At 38.1% G+C, this 18,045-nt stretch overlaps 2 protein-coding genes across 2 annotated transcripts; one reads left to right on the top strand and one right to left on the bottom strand.

The window, feature by feature from the left end:
* Positions 1-162: 162 nt before the first annotated feature.
* On the top strand, positions 163-7,604 carry LOC117425839 (tripartite motif-containing protein 54-like). Its single transcript, XM_059004203.1, has 10 exons — positions 163-466; positions 2,319-2,467; positions 2,802-2,973; positions 3,521-3,616; positions 4,335-4,568; positions 4,760-4,782; positions 4,869-4,993; positions 5,105-5,289; positions 5,721-5,841; positions 6,044-7,604. The coding sequence occupies exons 1-9, from the start codon at positions 314-316 to the stop codon at positions 5,829-5,831; spliced, it is 1,248 nt and encodes a 415-aa protein (XP_058860186.1). The 5' UTR covers positions 163-313; the 3' UTR covers positions 5,832-5,841; positions 6,044-7,604.
* A 423-nt stretch (positions 7,605-8,027) lies between these two features.
* LOC117964412 (corticoliberin-1-like) lies at positions 8,028-8,474 on the bottom strand. The gene has a single exon (XM_034907771.2). The coding sequence runs from the start codon at positions 8,472-8,474 to the stop codon at positions 8,028-8,030; it is 447 nt and encodes a 148-aa protein (XP_034763662.2).
* Positions 8,475-18,045: the final 9,571 nt, after the last annotated feature.

Here is an 18,045-nt window from a genome sequence, read left to right as displayed (position 1 = left end):
AGGGACTTCTAATCATTGAACCCCATACAGATATGAGTTCTAGCCTGGCCAGTAACCTGAGACAGGAGCACTGCCTCCTAAATGCAATTCTGCATATTTCATACATGGACAAAGACACTGCCCAGTTAGCTGGTAAGTAGCAGCTGTGCTTTAGACATAACCCTTCCTTGACAGTCGTTCGGTGCTGCTTGTGAAACTCTGGTTTACAGTAGCCTCAGCCCTGAATTTTAAACAGGTTTCAACAGTTGAGAATCGGCTGCAACCGCGCAGAGCTCTCTCCATTCTCCTATGAAGTGTTGCTGTGTCTCTTCCGATGGAATACAGCTCCTTTCACGGAGACCAGGCAATGGACAGCCTGGAGAGGCAGCTGATTTGCCCAGTCTGTCTGGAGCTCCTCACCAGACCCGTGGTAATACTGCCCTGCCAGCACAACTTGTGCCGCAAGTGTGCCAATGACACATTTCAGGTAAGGATAGGGAAATTCCTTCTGAACACAGGAATAAGCACAGATTTCAATCGATTCCTAATTCTGTTTCTATTATTCAAATGTTTAAATGTATTTACTTATTTTACTTCTTTATTTTCATAATTTTGATGATGTGGTGCTGCTGTTGTGGACCATTCACTGCTCAGGAAGGAAGCTTGGCAGGTGACCAGCACCAAGCTCCTTTAAGTGTTTCTGCACTGCTTAATATAGGCAGCAATTGTCTCTAGGGCGAGTTCCATGGTCAATAACATTAGAAACACCATTAAGACAGGAAAACAACCTGGCAGCAATCCACTTAATAAACTGTAAAATTCATTTTGTATTTAAAAAATCTTGTTTGGTTTCCCGGGAGAATCTTTCCTACATAGTTTGAGCACCTCCAGCCCGCAAATCATTTACTGTACTTGGCTTCCTCGCCTCTCTGCACTCGGATGATACTCGATTTAGCAGGGCAGCCTGGATCCCATTTCAGTGCTCTATTTCCTGTGTCGTGTGCATTTAATAAAGACGAACCCTCTTAGGAGTCTCATAGTTTTTCCAGTTTGACCATTTAGCTCTTGCACTGGGGTTCCTGAAAAATACAACGCAATTAGTGCTACGTTCAAATGTTAAACTAAGTTTTCTTCCCCAGATGTAGTAAACCATTGACCTATACTAATATAAGCACACAAACCCATGCCCTGCATATGGACACACACATATATGACGGTAAGCGATAACACATCTTGTTTGGGGAACTGAACATACTCTGTGGTACTGTGTGCAAAGTCTGTAGCGCACACCTACACTGTCTTGCTGTAGCCAATCCTTTCACAATAATGAGGAAGACAGGGAAAACTTCAGAATATATTCCTTCATACAAAAAGGTGAACAAAGGGCAACCACTGATATATAAATGCACATTATATGTTTGAAGGGACATGTAACTGCAATAATACCCAGACTCTTCTGGTAATTCCCTCTAAGTGAGGTATTATTGCTTAAATTATTATTTTTGCAGTGGCACAAGAGCAGATGTCAGCTATTATGGGCTTGTTTATTCACAGAATTTCATTTTTCCCCCGGGGGTGAGCAGCGACTCGGTAACCTTCATTGCTTTCAGCTCGCTTACAACACGTTTACAAATGATTAATATTATTTTGAATGTCTAGCAATCCCAAAGCATAATTGCGTGGTGTGGCTGTTTTTATTATTAGGAACTCAGTTTGACACATTGAGGCAGTGCTATGCAATGGAGAACAAGCCAGTCTACTAGAGACATTTTTGTTGGCTGCAAAATACAGGTTAAAGTGGTGATCAAGTCTGTATATGTGGACAGGTATGCAGAACCTTCCTTATAAACTGGTCACATTCAGTTGTATGAACGTACTTATTCCCTGTAAACCGGCTTGTACTTTGAGATCAGCAAATGATGGTCTCTTGGTTATTCCTAGAACCTGATTAAAAACCTATGGTTCAAGGGCTTTTAGTTTGAGCTCCTTCATTTGGAACTCGCTTCCTAATTTGATCCAGATCTCAGTAATTTTATATCTCAGCTCCAAACATATTTCTTTGATTTAGCCTTTCACTATCGAGAAGTTAGGCGTTCTTTTGTTTTGCTGTTTATTTAGTATTTTTTTTTGTAAAGCACCCTGGGATGCTTGCATATGAAGACGCTATATAAATGGAATTGATATGGTGCGGTGAGCAATCAAACCCCTTGACTGTCAGTTGTGGTTTTACTTAACAGATACTGAGTTGAAATCTTTTCAAAACATCATTCGACAAAACGCATCTTGTCGGGCTGGTGGAGAACTGGGTTACGTGTAAAAGGTAGCTGTCCCTGTTTCAGACTCGAGGGACCTTGGTGGGGACAGGGGGGAGGTTCCGGTGCCCGTCCTGCTGTCACGAGGTGGTCCTGGACAGACACGGAGTCTACGGCCTTCAGCGCAACCTGTTGGTGGAGAGCATCATTGACGTCTACAAGCAAGTGTCTTCCAAGTACAGAAACACCAAGGGTGGCAAAAAAATATCAACAGTACTAGATTGGGATGATTTAAAAGCTAGTATTTTAATGGTTTATATAGATTTTTTTAAATTATTATTATCACTATTATTATTATAGTTTACATTCATCTACTAACAGTGAGCATCTAGGATTTATTTATCGCATCATATCAAAATTGTACCGGTTTTCCAAAGTTATTGTAAACCTAATGATTTACAGACTTTTTAACCCATTCCCCATAGGGGAAAACCCTCCTTTATTAGTGACCTAATAAAATGCACATGAAAATGTGTTTAGAAGCTTTGTTGATATGCCAATGTGGTTCAGCTCGAGACCCCGGTCGAAGCCTGCAGGCCACCTTACCTGTGAGGAGCATGAAGAAAAGATGAACATCTACTGCATCTCCTGCCAGGTGCCCACCTGCTCCCTCTGCAAGGTGTTCGGCACACACAAGCACTGCCAGGTCACCCCGCTGCCAGACGGCTACAAACAGCAGAAGGTGAGATCCACCACAACTGTATCATCTGAAATGTTAAAGGAAGGCTAACCAAGGTTTTAGAACCCGTTTTCTATTCTTTGATTTAACGTGATTACTGTTTCATGATACGGCAATATTTTCAAATAGGTCTCTATAGATCAACTGCTTGCCGTGTTTTTCACAATTGGAGTGAGTTTGGATTCAAACACATGAATTGATTAGGTACCAGGCATAAGCAGCAACTTAATAGCGTTATATTCCAAACAGAGGTATAAAATACAAGCCACAAACCAAGATCATCTACAGAAGAAAGAGGGACCCAGTCATAGTTTTGCAAGGAAAGAGAATTTTAAATCCTTTAACAGAGGGTTCAGTGAACTTGGTGAGTTTTGAGTGCATTAGTATGTTTTTAGAATGTTGTCCTCAGCTGCACTAAGTGACTGACTGCTTTTTACATGGTTTTAACAACAAAACAAATATAACAAAATGTATCTTCGCAGTGTTTATTAAAAATGTGTCACCCTACCCTATCCCGGGCCCTTTATCATCAGTGGGTTTTTCTTCCCAGTCTGAACTCGGTGATGGCATCAGCTGTCTCATCGCTGCCAACGACAGAGCCCAGGCAGTCATCACTCACCTGGAAGACACCTGCAGAAACGTTGAGGTGCGTCAGGCCTGTCCTTGCAGGGGACTCCAGCACTGCTGCTCCCCTCTGAGCTGCAAGAGTTGCATAGTCATGACTTCCACATTAAGCCCTGCTGCCTCACAGGTCATAAAAATAGCAAAATAATTCCACTAAATCTTACCTGACATGAATTACCAATGATTTGCAGGTATCACATTTTACTGTATAAATATATACATAGTGAATGATCAATGCAGAGACATTGAAATAAACTTTAAAATAAAATAAAAATAATCCTTCCTCCTGAAATCAATACCTGCTTTTCCTGTGACTCGTGTATTTTCAATGACTTTGTGTGTGAACATTCACAAATCAGATTTTAAAAATCTTTACAGTGATCAGTCTGTTCAGCTAACTCCCTTAAGCCTTGTATGTCACATTGAAGTGTGATCACTGATTTCTATGAGTGAGTCTGATATTCTCTTATGTGATCTGTAATGTACAACCTTGGGTAGGAACACTGGCAGACTACACAAGTCCCAAGATACATTAAACTCTTAAATGTCTTTTTGCTTTCTGTTAGAAGTGTCCCATATTAAATGCATAGCCACGTGTAATAAATTTTAGTTAAAAGAATGGTAAAGAATAGTGAGGTATGGTAAACTATGGTAAATGCAAAGTTTAACCGTGGGAAAAGCATGGTAAAACTACAAAAATTATGTGGTAAACATTTCAAAGGGTTATTGTGTTGAAACAGGATAACTGCAAAAGACAGAAGCAGACGCTATGTGAGAAGTTTGACCACATGAACGCCATCCTGGAGGAACGCCAGAAGATCATGGTGCAGAGAATTACCTACGAGGAGGAAGAGAAGACTGGCTACACGCGCTCTCTGATGAGAACCTGCAGGGAGCACATTGAGGCCACTTCCAAGCAGGTGGAAACGGGACTGCAGGCCATGGAGGAGCCCCAGATGGCCCCCTTCATGCAGGTGCAGTCTGTCTGCCTTTGTATTTTCTATTCAAGCATTTATACATTGAAGTATACCATTACTTTGTGGATAAAAGACTTACAGCAAGAATGAACCAGCTTTTACGTTGCAGGCTTTTCTAAATAATTTCTTGTATGTTGTTCAAGTCAATAAATGTTTCTTTTACTTCTTTTAATTTGTGTTATTTACAGAATGCAAGGATTCTGATTGAAAAGTAAGATGGATTTTAGTTATTTTACATGAGATTAAATACATGAAATCCCAGGTCCATGCTACATTGGCAGTGCTTACTTTCTCCAGAATGTCAGCGGCCGTGAAAGACTCCACGCTGGAGGAGCTGCAGTCTGGCTATGAGAACATGGATCACTACCGAGTGGACTTCAACGCACTGGAGAGAGCTCTCTCCCAGCTGGACTTCGTAAAACGTAAGCTTAACCTCTGCTGCTGTCAACATCCTTGATGGTCACTTAGCAGACCTTTGCAATGCGGTCAAACAGCTGCAACCTGTTCTGCTTTATCAGTAATCTTCTTCTCAGTTGAGCAGAAGAATGATGATGTCCATGAGGAGGAGCCTGAACAGGGTTGTGGGGAGGACTCTGAGGACACAGCTGCCAAGTGTGCGCCGCTCAAGGAAACAGACGAGGGGAGAGCCCAGGCAGAGAGCTCCATGGACATCAAGAAAGAAGAGGCCTCTGACACTGATGGGACAAGCGCACTGCAGGTCCATCTCTCAAATACACTTCTTTGATATACTGGACACGCTATGACTGCCCCAATTATTACTCCATGCAGTTCTATATTTGGGGAAACATTGTTCCAGTATATTTTTCCCAAAATGGACTTGATCCCAAAGTGAACTAAACTGAATTGTAGAACCGCTGTAACTGGAAATTGGTAGGCTGTTAACCTTGTATAGCGCTGTTTTTATTTTAAATTGGATACCATAAAATTGTAAAATATAGCAAACTGTCTTAAACTTAAAAAATGTTGTCTGAATCTTTATTAAAAGCTTCATTTTACAGCTACTTGACTGTCTGGAAGGTGATGTCGTGATTAGCTGCCCAGCGTATGGTTCTTCTCTCCTGGAGTATGTCTGTAGTTGTGATTGTTCCATTTCACCTTGTCTTCATCCTGCTTGTTATTCCTCACTAGGCAGCAGCCCTCTTCTTGTCCATTCTGGTACTGGTGATCTTCCTTCAAGGCCTCTGGAGACGCATTGAATACACAGCTTGTACTTACTTGGCAAAGCTGGACGGAGATTGAATGAACCAAGGTATGTGTTCTGTCTAAATTACACTCTTCGGTTTTAGTGAACATGTCTCTTTCAGCTAGCTGCTTCCAGATGTAAAGTGTTATCAACAGGGTTATTTATCAGGTCCGGTCACAGCAATTCCCCGTCAATGATCCATGCTGTTCTGACATGCTTGTAGTACCAGTACTAGAACCTCATGCTTTGCGATTCCTTTCTCCACCAGAGTGACAGCTCTGCCCTGAATCTTGACCCTCAGCACCTGCCAGCGAGTCGGCCGTCGCATCTCCTCCTCGTGGTTAAACTCACTTTCCAAAAAGAAAAAGACTGAAGAACACCAGATTGCTTTGTGTTCAAGGGAACTGAATGGACGGCAATGAAAAAGCAAGTTATTGCAGTTCAGTCAAGATGCGTAGGTATGGAGGAGAAAACTTTAAAGGAAAGGAAATCTGTTAAAGTAAAAGCTGGAGCTCAGCATTCTTTATGGTTAATCTTTCAAAGTAATAAAAATCTTATGTAAGAAAAAGTGGCCTTTGTGGGCAAAACATTGCAAGTTGTACTGCACAAAAAAGTGATTGTTGGTTAGTGTCTGTGGTACAGACCCCTCAGACACACAACAGTGCTGCAATAAACACCTTTTTAGTCTTAATGCAGAAATCAAATTAAAAGCTACTGAGCCTCTATAAGAACAGCATTAAATACAAGAAGGTCTTAAAAGACCAGCTGGACCTTGCGGTATGTTTCAGGACAAGACTGTTTTGTGCAGGTTTAAGAACAGATTGATTTATTTTTTTTCTGGGTGTGTTTTTACCTTGATTTCCTTTGAAAGCAGGGGCAGAATGTAATGTGTGATGCATGCTTAAGGCTCTGAAAACGGCTTCATTATCTACTGCAGTACAATGCAGAAGGACCCTGTTGTGTATTTCTGTAACGGAGTTGTACTTTAACAGTTGTTTTGAAGAGTAATAAGTTAATTGCCAGTGACATGTTTGCAAATAGAAGTCTTTCCTGTGTAACGCACTAGTACGATTACCTTTACACCAGACTGGAACATTGTGTGGGCGTTGTGTTGTCTCTACAGATTGCCTTTAGGACAGAATAAGCAAGCTGTATCTGAAACGTGAGTGCACAACATGTGTGCGACATGTAGACTAGACTGCAATTCATTAATATTCACAGTACGGGTTGCAAGTGGTGTGCAGTTTAAATAGAAGCCTTCAAATTGGTAATGCGTGTTTTGCTGTTCATAGTTACAGAACTACCTGCTGCCACTAGTGCAAAACAGTGTGTTTTATGGATTTTTACATTATCCATGTGTTTAGTTATTTCACATTTGCACATTTTGCTTAAGATATTGTTATCCAATTATTTGCACAATAGTAATAGCTGTCTGTCGATCAATAACTCATGTACAGAACAGATGTGCCCCCCCCCACCCCCCCAACAACGCAAAACAAAGAACTATGTTCATTTCCTCCTTTATCACAAATAGAATAATCTCCCTTCAGCGTGTCTGAACCCATGAGTTTATAGAAAGGACTGTAGACCTGTTATGATGTTTTAAACGCAGTTTGATATTCATGAGCCTGCAGTCACTTATAAGAGGTTCGAACTGTTACGATTATTGAAACGGTCAAAACTTTGTGATAAGGGCCCAATGTTTTAGAAAGCTTCAAATTAAACATGGTATCAAAATAGAACAAAGAAGCGATACAACGTGCAGCTACCAAACACAGACCACAGAGAGATAAGGACAGGACAGCCATGCAAAAATGAATCATCAACATTTCACTTTTATTATTCCGTTGCATCAACTTGTACCTCCCATACATTGTGACATGGCGTTAGCAGCAGCAAATAATACATCTCTGTAGAAGTAATCGTGAGAATGGTTTAACACAGAAACATTACAGTACTGTATTACAATCAGTATATTCACCATTCACACCAGCCCGAGTATCAAAATCAGACATATAGAAGTAGCATATAGCTAAGTCCTAGGAATCACATAGATGTAGGTTCGCAGTTCCAGTTTTGAAACGTTAAACGACTTTAAAACTATTAATAAATACTGTAAGCTACTACACTCTCTGCACGTGTGCAATTATTAGTATTTTGTTTTTGTACATTCAGCATGTAAAATAATCTTAATATCTTTCAACTACCATTACTACAATTTTTAAGTTTCATGATAATGCATCCAGACATAATTATTTTCCTACAGCTTGCATCAGTTTTTTATTGCTCAAAGCCTTCTGGGCCATTTTTTCTGCTCTGGCCATTTCCAGAAACTCCCGGAGTAGATGAAAAGTAAGATCTAGCGAGTTGGGTTTGCCGTCACGCCTTTTGGATCGAAGCTCGTCTTTCTCCATTTGATTGTCTTCTGAACCTGGCTTCGAAGCCGCTGCAGCGCAGACTCGAGTTAACACTCCGCTCTCTGAGAGCGCGTCGTCTTCAGACTCCGAATCGGTGTCGAACTCCGACATGAGCCCGAGATCTTTGTCATGCGATGACTGGGGCTGCTGTCTGGACCACATCTCATAGTCCGTACCGGGCAACCTTCTGTTTGGTTTCATTCCATCTAAAGGATGGCATTCACTCCAAGAAGGCATAATTAAAACAAGTAAAGATGAAACTAAAAGAAAAAACTTGCTCATTTTTTTTTTTTTGCACTGGTAGTCCAACCTGGAAAAAAAAAACAAAAAAAAAAAACTTTTTGCAATTACTATAAACTACAATTATATCCATATAACCTTAATACAATAAATATAAATCTTATTAGATAATGCATTTAAAATGATGTACCTGTCAATAAAAAAAAAAAAACACTTCTTGCGTTAATAAAGTTAATATGTGTTAAATACTTACAAGATCCAGGAATCTTAAATGTGCTTATTTTGTTCCAGTGATGGGTCAAAATCAAGACTGCTTATTATAACTGAACAAACTGTCTTGCACATTTTTATAGTGCGCCGACGACACGTGATAATGCGTCGAGTCCCCAAGCTGTGCGCCGGAGCATGAACGTAAAGACTGCTCTTACTTGCTAAACAGCGCTCCAAATTTAACAAAGAAGTGACCTGATAGTGGTGAGTTCAGACGATGAGTTCTGATGTATTTGACTTAAAACAGGAATGGAATTCACGAATCAGTGAGCTGCAAATGCTTTGTTTTTTATAATGTGCGAAGGCACTCCGCATCCGGTCAAAGGTCAGTTAAATTAGCAGGCATAGTTTATGTAACACATTTTATAAGGCATGTTTTATTTTCTTTGTATATGTATACACTGGTGGGACCTTTTTCTTTTCTGTGGAAGTGCGAATTAAAACATTTATGCAAACTTGGATTGTATATTTAATAGCGTTTTTGTTTTCCAGACCTAACAGCACATTCTAAGATAATACAATTGTATTTTACAGTAATTTGTTTATACAGCACAGACATTGTTTTAATTTTTTTAAAAAAAAGGGTCAATATGAGTTAATGCTCCATCTGCCTCTAGACAGTATTAACTGCCTCATAACACCAGTTTAGATTCAATTCCATATGTCAGCAGCAATATGTCAAACAATATATCCATTACTGTACTATGATATATATCAAAGAACAACACAATGTGGGCAAATCAGTTATTTACTTGCTTGTAGGATAACCTCACAGGAGATGGAACGGACTGCATAAAACCTAGCGTGTATTGTATTGATGAAGCTGCTTCCAGGCTGTTTTATAATGTGCTGGGATAAATCACAACAGTGTTACAATACTAGATAAAATGGAATGGTTTATTACAATTGTTTGGTTGTTTTATTAGTAGATACCAAAGCCCAATAATAATAATAATAATAATAATAATAATAATAATAATAATAATAATAATATTAGCATTCATCTTCTAAATATCCACTCTGCTTTTGCATCTATCGTATGTTTCTCTTCTTCCTAATACTGTAGTTTCGGTAAGTGGTGCAGGAGCAGTAGATTAATGCATTCTAATCAAGATTCAAATGCAGCTAATAACATGAAACATCATCCTCTAATTGCATTCTAGAAATAGCTGGGCTGAACCAGTCAACAGCAGTAACATACACTATAATCAGTTTGCTCATCCTCTTGCTTCTACCCAGTTCTGTACAGATTATACTCCATTAGTTAGTGGCGGATGAATCATTTCCATATGTTCTGATTTGAGCTGCTGATCATTACAGCACAGTTTAGAAGAAACCTTGTCAGTGTATTAAAAGTGTAGCTTTTTTGTCAGCTAGATGACAGATAAGTCTATGCGAAAGTTTTTTTTTCTTTATAAAACACTGGCACATCATTTTGTGCTTGCAACAGCAATGATCAGATAACTTCATGCAATGATACTTCAGATGAGATGTTTTGGGATCACGTACAAAGTAAAAGATCCCTTATCGGCACTCTCGCTTAGTGTCCCGCTCCCAGTGGAGCTGTAATTCCAGTATTCGTGCCCATGCCACAGTCGCACACAGCTCTGCACTGGGACCAATCAGCCTTGTTTATCTCAGAGTCATGATTCGTCTGGAGTCAAAACTTCACACTGACAAGCAGCCTGTCAAAGACGTCAAACCTGAAAACTCTCCCCACAGATTAATAAACACGAAAACAAATAAGCAAGCATTCCCAGCGCTGCCTCGTGTCACAAAGTCAGCCAATTTGAAGTCTGTCACAGTCCAAGAGGCAAGCTTGCTATTCACAAAGTAATGAGTAGTGCTCTGTCCGGTTCATGGTTAGATGACTTGAATTGTTTCACTCCCCAATGGGCTTCCCCAACAGTCCTGATCTCCTGGGCTTTGACATGACGGCTACATCTTTAAGAGTTATCTATCATTACAAGCATTTTTATTGTCACATTGTATATCATATACAAGTTTAAGGATTGATTTTATAAATCTTAATGTGCTATCAGTGGTTTTGAGGATTTACAAGGAATAACAGTTACAATACCATTTTAGTAACCTGTTACTAGTGTAAATATGCCATATTAAAAAATGTCTTCTAAATGCTATAGTTACATGTTATAACACTCTTGCTATAGCCTGATGTTAGTATCAATACGAGTATAATATACCTTATAACCCATTTACAGATAGACCATGCTTTATAAAAGATACTTGGTGTTACCAAAACATCTTGTTAAAAGTAATTTTTGCTGCGTAATTTATAAATTCCACAGTCCAAGTTTGTATCTATGTCAAATGCTACAACAATCAGTCATCTTTTACTATAGACAAACATTTTGACTCGTGGCTTCATCAGGGACTTTGTTAACTATGACAAGATATTGGAGAAAGACTTTGGACTGGAACATTTCAGAACCCTTTAATGGCATGGACCCCTTGCCAAACTCTATGCTATTGCAATTTCAAATATATATGATATGGTGTGTGGGAGGAGCGGGCAGTACTAGAAATACAAGTAAAAAAAGACACAGGAACTTGCAAAAGAGCAGAACACCAGTGTTTATTTATTGCCTTGAGTTTATTTTATTTTCTATTCAATGCAGTTACAAAATTAAAAAAAAACATGTAACAACAAAAAAACATTCAATTTAATATTACAGCTGGTAATAGAATATAGTTGCTTTCTTAAATATTTAAATAGTCTAACTCTTCAACAGTTTTACAGCTGGGGACTTGACAACTATAGCAAAATGTACAATCCCAAAACCTTGGGAGTAATGAAGGTCGCTGGAAGTGGTTTCATTTATCTGTGTCTTGGTTGTGTTGTTTTTGAGAAAGTGTTTCATGGGCTGACGAACCTGAGATTGATCCTCAATTTTGCATTCTCAGGTTAGACAGTCCTGGAAGCACCTCTCGTACAGGACGGACGGAGCGGTGCTCTCCTCGCGGGGCCCACTGCCGTCCGGTACAGGGGAGTCTTTTCTTTACAGGCACGGCATTTCGCTCGACGTTTACTCTGAAGCTGCAATACATAAAAATAACAGTACGACTTTCATCTTGCAAGGACTTTTTTGAAAACGTAGTTTTTTATCATAGTTCTTTAGAAGAAAATTCCACTAAGGCCAAAGCCTATGGATTTCAACATTCAATTCTGTTTTTACTTTTTAATTAGATATGCAATTACAAAATGAATGTTTACGGACATTTCTGGAATAGTACTGCATCTTATCCAAAAACCTACAGTAATACAGTCATTTTATTATAAGGACTAGTTCTCTTGTGATTTAAAAAAAAAAACCTCACGAAGCAGCTGTAAAAGCAGATTTGCTCATAATAGGTCTTTAATCTGTTTAATATAGCTGCTCTCTTAGGTCTAGAGTAAAAAGCTTTGAAAAGGCCCTCCATAATTAGATTTAAAAAATGTAACCACTTCCATTTTACAAAACTAAGATACAGGCTGCTGTTTTCTGCAGTTTAATTTACACTGTAACAGTACATTTACACACAACATTTTTTAGAATGAGTTATAAGTGAGAGCCTGTGAAAACCAGTCCCATTTAGATTTAGAGAAATCAACAACAGCCTTGAAGAGCTGAAGCCGGAAAGACGTTTCGGAATCCCGCCATTTCCTAGATCCCTGTTGCCACCATTACGCTTGTTCAAGAAATCGATTCAGCTAAACCAGTTTCCGGAGCTGCTTGATACAGATGATTATAACCAGATATCTTATGTCCGTTTGTCTTATTTTTTTTAGTTTTATGAAGCGCATACTCTCTTATTGTTTGGCTGTTCAATGTCAACGAGGCCGAACTGCAACTGAACTAAATTTGTGCAGCATTGAATTGTGAAATAGCGGGCTCACCGGGTTCGTTTTAGTCAGTATGTATAATCGTGACAAATTGTATTTTTTTGTAAATGTATTTAACTCAAGGGACCCCTTAAAAGGAAATACAAAAATAAAAAAGTTAACCACTCCGAAGTACAGACAGCAGGGGAGGAAATGCTTACCAAGTTATCCCTATTGTCACTAAATAGAAGCCTGATAATTAGATGTGTAATTACAAAATGAATGTTTATTAACTCTTTGTAATGTCTTTATTGTTACCTACATAAAGGTTCTAAATAAAAGATAACTTGCTATTTAACCTTCAGCTAATCTTCCCCAGAATGCAAGATGTATTAACATTTTTTTTAAAACATAAATGTTCAAATAGTCGTCAAGTATTCCTAGATCTTTATAACTGAAGACCCCCTCCCCTCCACAAACACACACACTCCCACTGTTTGTCTTCTTTCACTTTGGTTGTGAAATAGATTAGATAGAGTATAGTATACAGAGTACCTGCAATATTTAATGTGTAAACCACAACAAGTAAAGCACATTGGCGGGATTTTGTGCAATCCCAGCCACATTGAAACAAAGGACCTATTCATAAGACTTACATTAAAAAGCAATGAGTTGTAACTCGCTTTTGAGATTGTGCTTTTTGATTAGATGAATTTACAATTTCATTTAGTGAAGCTCTATCAACACGCGCTGGTAAGAGCCGAAAAACTTCCTGCACACTGTCCGCATTTAAATATAGAACCGCACTGCACACGAAGCCTGTACATTTATTACAAAGAATATATCCATTCTTTTCAGAATCTCATTGCATCCACACTGGCAGAACAAAAGCAATCACAACGGAGAGCCAAAAGAAATGCAACTCACCTGCAAACCAGAATCTGGAGCACTATGTTCAACCATTGTGTAATTTATCAAGGGAATAATGGATCAGTATATCTGACTATATTGTCTACCATATAGAAAGCATGTCTTATTTGCTATTTTCTACTCATTAGTGAAACAGTATGGGGGAGTCTCTGGAACACAGTGCTGACGCTCACTTTGATTAAATGCAGAAACATCATTGTCTTCACCCTGAATTAGTCAGTGTTCCTGATTAATCACCGTCGATAACAGTCACTGTCACAGCCTTGAACTTTCCATAAGCTTCGATAGTTTTGCTCAAGTTCATTTTGAAATCTCTCCTAACCCCTTAGCCACTTTGTTTCATGAGCCCTTCACATTGTAAACCTGGCTTCTATAATATTTCAGTTTTGGCATTCTGTTGAAATTCAGTACCAATACTGACTGAGCCCCACTGTGTTAGTCATAGCTTTAAAATGTGTAATGCAAGTGAAAACAAAACCCTCAAGCATGGAAGGGTACAGACTAGAAACGGACCGCTGTCATGGGATGCCTTCGCATTGCACCATGTACTGCAGTACAGGTTCAGCTTACCGGGTGGAATATTCCTGCGCTTCAGGCCTCAGGAGCACATCATCAGCAGGGCGTCTTTCTGTCTGCTGGCAGAATGCTGCTGGTGCTGCTCAACCCCAGGAGCTCAAGAGCAGGTGACTAAGTGAAGCTGCTTTTTATGGTCTTCAAAGTCCCATGCTGCTTTGCACTGGCTACTAGAAGAATGTCGCATACTACACTCGTTTCCTGTTTGTCAAGTATAATGGCTTGTGGTAAATTTTCCATTGCAACTCTGGACAGTGGCACAGTGGCTGTCGCTTTTCTTTTCTTATAACTTTTCTAGACACTACTATGGAAAATTGCAACAAAAAAAATGTATATATATATGTATGTTTTTGTTTTAAAACTATAGGCCATAGTTTCTAAGCGATTACTCCACTTTATAGCAGACTCCTAAATGCGAAACAAACAATTTGAGATTGCTTCAGAGTCCTTGAATTATATTACTTATTTGTTTTGGTCTAGCTTTATAAAATGTATTTGTGTTTTTCTTCTTTCCAAATAATAGGAGTTAATTAAAGTATGAAGTAAACGTTTTGAATATATTCCCTTAAGGGTGACAAAACTTTTTTTTTTTTTCTAGCAAAATAAACAAGCTGTAGTTGGCTCCAGCCATGAGGTAATTACAATAGAGGTTCTGTTGATCATTTTTACTGTTACTATTTTAGTATTTTAGTGTATTCTAGTGTACAGCTATGGCCAAAAGTTTTGCATCACTTAGAATTTTAGGATTAAGACATAATTTAAAAAATATAAGAACATAATTTAGATTTTTTATTTAACATCATGTAACCAAAAACTCAACAAAATATCACAGAAGTCTACTGGAAGCTATAATAGTAGAACAGTATTTCATGATAGATTTTGAAATGTTTCACATGTTTCAATTTGTCAGGTTTTCATTAAATATATGGAAAACTACAAAGCGATATGTAATTCAGTATCTTAACATAACATTATTCAGCAAAATTAGTTAATTCTGTAGGGTGATGCTAAACTTTTGGCCATAGCTGTATGTATAAAAACATTTTGTTTTAGTTAACATAAAAAACAAACTTGCACAATTGTGTTTTAATATCAATACAATCATATCGAATTGTGAATGATCTCACATGGTATTTCTATTCATGACACGTGCAACAATAATTCCTCATGAACACACATTGATTTGAAAGCGTGATCACGTCCTCGCTATGAAACGCTAATTTGTAGTTTAAATCAGTTACCTTGTTCCTTGTCATTCCTGTGTTCAATCCTTCAGTAAGAGAGCCAGGTGTCTTATCATTTAACTGGGCTTGATTCTGTAAGAACTCCAGAGACCTGGGATTCGGAGGGGATCGTTGCATGCCATCTAATGCTCGAGTCAAAAGGCTTTGACTTTTTGTTCAGTGTGTTAATAATGGAAACTGATAAAAGATACGGGGTTAGTTTCCATGCGAAGATGAGAACCACAGTATCCTTCCTGTGTTTAAAAATGTGAATGACATGATGTGTTTTATAAAGTAATGGCAATTCAATAAAGACTTCAGAATTAAAGAGAAAGGACCACTCTATAATCTATTAAAATGAACATTTTCATTGGGATGAAAGCAGAGCAGACTGAAACAAGACTCGCTGTAAAGTAGGTAAGTAGTTGATGTGCGAGGGGTTAAAAGCCCCTAAAATGCTTTTGTGGGATGTTGTGGTGAAATATACAAGACAGCTATTGACCATAACTGTAGTAACAGGCACACCTTATAAGGAATATAACTACCAGGCCCCAGAGCTCTGTCAATTAAATGCTGCATTTCAATGGATCATCTTGTTGAAATAATTTAACTGTGTAGCACCTTTTGTAAAAGACACATGGATCCAGGTGTAGTGAGCTTTTACTCTGCAAAGTTGGCAATAGTATGGATATTTTGGGGGCTTTGCAAATAATCATACAAGACACACATTGCCTGGTATAGCCCATAAATGAATTGATCCACAGCTTTCACTAAAACATACAAATCTGAAAGTAACTTCTTGGTTTGCCAGTGACATTATTGCATTGTAATTACATAACGATGTGTGTAAATTAATTAGTGTTATTAATACAGTGTCATCACCACCTATACTTACGTGTTACCCACGTGTTTTTACCTGAAAGAATATTTCTACAGCTATGGCCAAAATGTTTGCATCACCTAGAATTTTAGGATTGAGACATATTTGAAAAAAAAACAAAAAAACCCTATATGAACATAATTTAGATTTCCTATTTAACATTGTGTAATCAAAGAAACTACAAAATGATAACTGCAAAAGTCTACCGGAAACCATCATAGTAGTACAGTATTTCATGTTATATTTCCAAATGTCACATTTTTTAATTTGTCAGTTTTTCGTGAGGTATATGGGAAAATTAGAAAGCAGTATGTAATTCAGTATGTTAACGTAACATTATTCTTTAGGAAGCAAAATGAGTTCATTCTATATAGGGTGGCTATAGCTGTCTTGCCCTTTCAGGATCCCCCACATGGTACTGTTTAAGTACTAGGCATAGTTCACCAGACAGGGTGGGGGGCTGCGTGGCTTTTACTATATTGTAGTGGGTCATGCTTTCAGACAGGAAATAGACAAAGCAGCATTGTTCAAAATGAAACTCGCGAGTGGAAATTTACACATTGCCAATCTTGCATTAGGGTGCCTAACACTATATGTTTTAACAAATAGTACAGTAATACAAAAACACCACCTGATTACAGTAGCTCTCTGCGCACAGTTCAGGGGTCCTTTCCTGAGGACTGGAGTATTTGTGACACCCGAAGACCACTTGCAAGTCCCTCTATTAAATGTCTTGACTTTATTAGTTGTGTTTTTTAGCATGCTAATGATACAGGAGTAGAGCTTTGACTCAAGATGTATGCTTTACCTTGCACTACAAAGAGACAGCCTTGACCACAGCTGTAAAACTAAATGCTATTTTTGTAATTCAGTTCTCCTTATTCAATTATAGTTAGCATCGCTAATGACCCTTATAGAGAATATGTAGATAACTCCAATATTCTTCAATTAAGTCATTGGTAACCTTTAAGTCTACAGGTAACCTTTGCTACTGTACCATTGGGAAGACAATGACTCTTGGAAGGCTAAACTTGTCTTGCGTATGCATGTTTTAGTCTTTTTGTGGAAATGCTAAACATTACCTAAATGCTAAATAACAGTGCCAAAAATAATAAAAATTAGAAAAAAACTAAAAATCGAGGATATATGGATTAAATAATAATTATAGGATTTTTTTTTTTAATTCAAAGCAAAAAAACAATAAGAAAACACAACTTTAATAAAACAAAATAAATAAAAACATGAAAATGAGAAATTGTATTTCTTTGGCCAAGCAGTAAACTTTAAAAACGGGTGCATTTTGAAAGTAAAATGCATGTGGTATATTTGTATATATTAAACCCCAGAACCAGACTACATAAAGATGTTGCAGTCTGGCTCTGGGGGAAGAAACCTCATCATCATAAATAACAATATAATTTATATGAATTTACATCATCACTCAAACCTAGCAAAAACATTTCGGAGCATCAATACCCCCTGGGGGTTTACTTTACAGAACAATGAATTTCATTCAGCTCCTTTCATGTTCGTTTACAGTGGAAGTGTTGGGTAACAGCCCGCTTCGTCTAACCAGAAAAACAGAACTAGCTGTTGTTGACCAAGAGAGAGAGAAGCAGAAACAGTAAAAAAAAAAACGTTTCCATTCTAAAACTTGTAAATGTGAACGTTAATCTTTTTGTGCAAATTGAAACATGTCAGACCCTTTTAGACGCAATACCCCACTGTAGCCATCACACAGAAACGCTTTCAAAATACATCAAATCAATGAAAGCATTTTCTAACTGAAATGAAAGTTCTCCATATTGAAAGTATCTTTACAGGTTTACTGCTGTAATTGGTGAATAACTTAGTTATATTTAGTTGCAAACATAACCTTCTTCTTTATTAAACAGCTGAAATAAATCTTAGAAA

The sequence above is a fragment of the Acipenser ruthenus genome, chromosome 29 (assembly GCF_902713425.1).
Source record: "Acipenser ruthenus chromosome 29, fAciRut3.2 maternal haplotype, whole genome shotgun sequence".
Classification (NCBI taxonomy): Eukaryota; Metazoa; Chordata; class Actinopteri; order Acipenseriformes; family Acipenseridae; genus Acipenser; species Acipenser ruthenus.
Note: the sequence above shows the minus strand (reverse complement) of the source record. Positions and strands in the feature narration are given on the sequence as shown.